Source organism: Oncorhynchus clarkii, chromosome 8, assembly GCF_045791955.1.
Source record: "Oncorhynchus clarkii lewisi isolate Uvic-CL-2024 chromosome 8, UVic_Ocla_1.0, whole genome shotgun sequence".
Lineage (NCBI taxonomy): Eukaryota > Metazoa > Chordata > Actinopteri > Salmoniformes > Salmonidae > Oncorhynchus > Oncorhynchus clarkii.
Genome location: NC_092154.1, coordinates 4,312,386 through 4,318,385, shown reverse-complemented (window position 1 = coordinate 4,318,385; position 6,000 = coordinate 4,312,386). Strand labels below are relative to the sequence as shown.

Below are 6,000 nucleotides of genomic sequence, written 5' to 3'. Positions count from 1 at the left end.
CCACCACCCAAAGGATACACTGTTACGTGCCTCCTAATGAAGGGAGGTGCAGGAGCCAGGAGCAGGAGAGCAAGGAAGTCCCAACTCAACTACAAACATGGGACTGAAAACACGCCCAAACGAGGTCGCCACACACACAGGTAAATGAAGCGCGACACAAGGAGGAGAAACCTCTACTCCTAAACACAAGACCAAACGGCACAACTGCCTTGAGGAAAAGAAACCCCGTGGTGCAGACACCTCAATAACCTAACACCAGAAAACAATCCCGCACAAAAGACTAGCCGGCAGCGGAGGTAAATATACCCACCGAAATCAACTAATAAGACACAGGTGTAAACAATACAGACAGACACAAACGAAAAGGAAAAATGGATCGGTGGCAGCTAGTAGACCAGGCGACGACGACCGCCGAGCACCACCCGAACAGGGAGAGGAGACACCTTCGGTGGGAGCTAGTAGGCCGGGCGATGACGACCACCGAGCACCGCCCAGAACAGGGAGAGGAGCCACCTTCGGTGGGAGCTAGTAGGCCAGGCGACGACACTGCCGAGCACCGCCCGAACAGGGAGAGGAGCCACCTTCGGTGGCAGCTAGTAGACCAGGCGATGACGACCGCCGAGCACCGCCCGAACAGGGAGAAGAGCCACCTTCGGTGGGAGCTAGATTACCAGGCGACGACGACCACCGAGCACCGCCCAGAACAGGGAGAGGAGCCACCTTCGGTGGGAGCTAGTAGACCAGGCGACGACGACCGCCGAGCACCGCCCGAACAGGGAGAGGAGTCACCTTCGGTGGATGTCGTGACAAACACAGCCAACTTGAAACAACTGTGAGACGTTTTGGACCAGCATCCCTGTGGAACGCTTTCAACACACTGCAGAGTTCATGTCCCAATGAATTGAGGCTGTTCTGAGAGCAAGAAAAATAGGGGTGCAGCTCAATATTAGGAAGGTGTTCATAATGTTTTGGACACTGAGTGTGATTTGGTCCACAGTGTTTTATGGTAGAAATAACCTGTAAAATACCCATGTCTATATCACTGTTTTGTTACATTGACATTCAGAGGTTGACTTTGCATGGGAAGTAATCTAAGATGTTTAAACTCAGACAGCTTTAAGGAAAATACCTTCTCTCGTTGGGTTAAACCACAGAAGAAGAGTAACCAGCGGTTAAACCACAGAAGAAGAGTAACCAGCGGTTAAACCACAGAAGAAGAGTAACCAGCGGTTAAACCACAGAAGAAGAGTAACCAGTGGTTAAAGCTGCATCATGAGGTCTACTCTGTCTAGGGTGGAAAGGTAGACCTACTCTGTCTGGGGTGGAAAGGTAGACCTACTCTGTCTGGGGTGGAAAGGTAGGTCTACTCTGTCTGGGGTGGAAAGGTTGGTCTAACTTTTGAAAGGACCATACTCAGATTCCTTAAAATATCTTAGATTGAATTATTTGCAAACAGGGACAGTTTCATTGCAAACAAGACACAGTGATTTGGCATTGGATAAATATGATAAAATGAATGAATCCCGTCCTCCCAGTCCGTGGGCCTTGTCAGTAGTATTTTTCTATTTTCCCTCTTGGTTTTAATTTTTGTATCACAAAATGGAAGGTGACTGATCACTTCCGCACAGTAGGTGGCAGCATGCACAAACAAAACGTGCTGAACACCATGACACCGAAGAAGAACACTCAAAATGGCGACACGGTAGAAAAGTTCATGCTGTTTTGTCTGTGCTGTATTCCCCTTATCTTTTCCATGTAGTTGTTTTAATCATAATACCAAGTCACTGCTATCTGACATAAGGAAATAAGTGTCGTTAGTTTTTTTTGACAACGCGAGAATTTGAATGTTATCGAAGTTACAAACTGTTATTATTCCACACATTTTATGATCACAGAAGGCCCACTAGCTATGCTATTTGTTTTTATTTTTTACTTTGGGTGGAAATGTCAAAGATTATCAGTGTGTCTCTAAGAGAGTTGTTGGGAGAAATCTGTTGAAGTGAGCATGAAGAGGATCAACACATAGAAATGGAAGAGGATGTGAAGAAAGTGAAGAAGGTACGTGACTAACTTTATTTAGGTAGTTACAGTGTGGTAGAAACAGGCTTGGTTTCAGGGCGTCGTTTTCTCTCTCTCTTGTTTCGTGATTGTCATCATTATACTTTCGTAACTGACTAAAAAACATCACGTTATGTTGTTACAATTCTGGCCGATATTTCTCTAAATGCGCCTTGTGTCATTTCTACAAAATAGTAAATGAACGTCCTTTGCGCAGTTTATATACCGTCAGGGTGGTAACATTTAATGTCTTTCAGCTCACTAACTAAGATCTCACACTTGGCCACAAAGTTAAGACAATCTCAAGGATGTTGGTAACATGCATTTTGAAAACATCATTCATGCTCAACCAACCTGGACTCGGGGGTAGATGTAAATATACATGTCTTCCTCCATTTAGCATGTGTTGTTACATTTAGTATGTGTTATGTGTTGTTCCATTTAGTATGTTATTTATTAGTTTGTGGATGTTCCTCATCCATTTCATATATGTGTTAGGAATTAGAGTTTTGTATGATATGTGTTAGGAATTAGAGTTTTGTATGATATGTGTTAGGAATTAGAGTTTTGTATGATATGTGTTAGGAATTAGAGTTTTGTATGATATGTGTTAGGAATTAGAGTTTTGTATGATATGTGTTAGGAATTTCCATTGGTTGTGGCCTCAACTTCAGTACTACAGGATAGATCCCGAATGGGACGCAGCGGTCTGAGGCACTGCATCTCAGCGCTTCAGGCGTCACTACAGACACCCAGGTTCGAATCCAGGCTGTATCACAACTGGCCGTGATAGAATTCCCGCAGGGCGGCGCACAATTGGCCCAGCGTCGTCCGGGTTTGGCCGTCATTGTAAATAAGAATTTGTTCTTAAACTGAGTTGCCTAGTTAAATAAAGGTTAAATAAAAATATATATATAATAATAATAATAATAATAAACACATTAATATTACTGAATATCCTGGTATGGCAAAAGGTCATTATAAAGGTATGCCAATCTGGATATTGCCCAAGTCTACTGTAAAAAAAAAAATAACTGGGGAAATGGATGTGTTCTTGGTGTCAACTGTCATTGAGCAGGTCACTCACAGATGTTCTTCTCTTTCTCTCTCTCATCTGAAAGGAAGGGGTGTCAAGGAGAGGATTGACAGTAGGGGTGTGTTTTTAGTGTCAGCTGTCGAGGAGAAGGATTGACAGTAGGGGTGTGTTTATAGGGTTGACAGTAGGGGTGTGTTTATAGACAGTAGGGGTGTGTTTATAGACAGTAGGGGTGTGTTTATAGACAGTAGGGGTGTGTTTATTGACAGTAGGGGTGTGTTTATAGTGTCAGCTGTCATAGAGAAGGGTTGACAGTAGGGGTGTGTTTATAGGCTTGACAGTAGGGGTGTGTTTATTGACAGTAGGGGTGTGTTTATTGACAGTAGGGGTGTGTTTATTGACAGTAGGGGTGTGTTTATAGACCATAGGGGCGTGTTTATAGACAGTAGGGGTGTGTTTATAGACAGTAGGGGTGTGTTTATAGACAGTAGGGGTGTGTTTATAGACAGTAGGGGTGTGTTTATTGACAGTAGGGGTGTGTTTATAGTGTCAGCTGTCATAGAGAAGGAATGATAGTAGGGGTGTGTTTATAGTGTCAGCTGTCATAGAGAAGGAATGACAGTAGGGGTGTGTTTATAGGATTGACAGTAGGGGTGTGTTTATTGACAGTAGGGGTGTGTTTATTGACAGTAGGGGTGTGTTTATTGACAGTAGGGGTGTGTTTATAGACCATAGGGGCGTGTTTATAGACAGTAGGGGTGTGTTTATAGACAGTAGGGGTGTGTTTATAGACAGTAGGGGTGTGTTTATAGACAGTAGGGGTGTGTTTATTGACAGTAGGGGTGTGTTTATAGTGTCAGCTGTCATAGAGAAGGAATGACAGTAGGGGTGTGTTTATAGTGTCAGCTGTCATAGAGAAGGATTGACAGTAGGGGTGTGTTTATAGGATTGACAGTAGGGGTGTGTTTATTGACAGTAGGGGTGTGTTTATAGTGTCAGCCGTCATAGAGAAGGAATGACAGTAGGGGTGTGTTTATAGTGTCAGCTGTCATAGAGAAGGATTGACAGTAGGGGTGTGTTTATTGACAGTAGGGGTGTGTTTATTGACAGTAGGGGTGTGTTTATTGACAGTAGGGGTGTGTTTATTGACAGTAGGGGTGTGTTTATAGACAGTAGGGGTGTGTTTATAGACAGTAGGGGTGTGTTTGTTGACAGTAGGGGTGTGTTTATTGACAGTAGGGGTGTGTTTATAGTGTCAGCTGTCATAGAGAAGGAATGGCAGTAGGGGTGTGTTTATAGTGTCAGCTGTCATAGAGAAGGATTGACAGTAGGGGTGTGTTTATTGACAGTAGGGGTATGTTTATTGACAGTAGGGGTGTGTTTATTGACAGTAGGGGTGTGTTTATTGACAGTAGGGGTGTGTTTATTGACAGTAGGGGTGTGTTTATAGACAGTAGGTGTGTGTTTATAGACAGTAGGGGTGTGTTTATAGGATTGACAGTAGGGGTGTGTTTATAGACAGTAGGGGTGTGTTTATTGACAGTAGGGGTGTGTTTATAGTGTCAGCTGTCATAGAGAAGGATTGACAGTAGGGGTGTGTTTATAGTGTCAGCTGTCATAGAGAAGGAATGATAGTAGGGGTGTGTTTATAGTGTCAGCTGTCATAGAGAAGGAATGATAGTAGGGGTGTGTTTATAGTGTCAGCTGTCATAGAGAAGGATTGACAGTAGGGGTGTGTTTATTGACAGTAGGGGTGTGTTTATTGGCAGTAGGGGTGTGTTTATAGTGTCAGCTGTCGAGGAGAAGGATTGACAGAAGGGGTGTGTTTATTGACAGTAGGGGTGTGTTTATTGACAGTAGGGGTGTGTTTATAGTGTCAGCTGTCATAGAGAAGGGTTGACAGTAGGGGTGTGTTTATAGTGTCAGCTGTCGAGGGGAAGGATTGACAGTAGGGGTGTGTTTATTGACAGTAGGGGTGTGTTTATTGACAGTAGGGGTGTGTTTATAGTGTCAGCTGTCGAGAAGGATGGACAATAGGGGTGTGTTTATAGTGTCAGCCGTCATAGAGAAGGAATGACAGTAGGGGTGTGTTTATAGTGTCAGCTGTCATAGAGAAGGATTGACAGTAGGGGTGTGTTTATTGACAGTAGGGGTGTGTTTATTGACAGTAGGGGTGTGTTTATTGACAGTAGGGGTGTGTTTATTGACAGTAGGGGTGTGTTTATTGACAGTAGGGATGTGTTTATAGACAGTAGGGGTGTGTTTATAGTGTCAGCTGTCATAGAGAAGGGTTGACAGTAGGGGTGTGTTTATAGGATTGACAGTAGGGGTGTGTTTATAGGATTGACAGTAGGGGTGTGTTTATAGACAGTAGGGGCGTGTTTATAGACAGTAGTGGTGTGTTTATAGACAGTAGGGGTGTGTTTATAGACAGGGGTGTGTTTATTGACAGTAGGGGTGTGTTTATAGTGTCAGCTGTCATAGAGAAGGATTGACAGTAGGGGTGTGTTTATAGTGTCAGCTGTCATAGAGAAGGATTGACAGTAGGGGTGTGTTTATAGGATTGACAGTAGGGGTGTGTTTGTTGACAGTAGGGGTGTGTTTATTGACAGTAGGGGTGTGTTTATAGTGTCAGCCGTCATAGAGAAGGAATGACAGTAGGGGTGTGTTTATAGTGTCAGCTGTCATAGAGAAGGTTTGACAGTAGGGGTGTGTTTATTGACAGTAGGGGTGTGTTTATTGACAGTAGGGGTGTGTTTATTGACAGTAGGGGTGTGTTTATTGACAGTAGGGGTGTGTTTATAGACAGTAGGGGTGTGTTTATAGACAGTAGGGGTGTGTTTATAGACAGTAGGTGTGTGTTTATAGACAGTAGGGGTGTGTTTGTTGACAGTAGGGGTGTGTTT

At 43.7% G+C, this 6,000-nt stretch overlaps 1 protein-coding gene across 1 annotated transcript in view; it reads left to right on the top strand.

The window, feature by feature from the left end:
- The first annotated feature begins 1,679 nt into the window (after positions 1–1,679).
- The window catches only part of LOC139414877 (CCM2 scaffold protein), a 43,075-nt gene continuing 38,754 nt past the window's right edge, over positions 1,680–6,000 (top strand). The window contains exon 1 of the mRNA XM_071162471.1: positions 1,680–2,058. Within this exon, the coding sequence (XP_071018572.1) occupies positions 2,029–2,058 (30 nt within the window). The 5' untranslated portion in view covers positions 1,680–2,028. The remainder of the gene's footprint in view (positions 2,059–6,000) is intronic.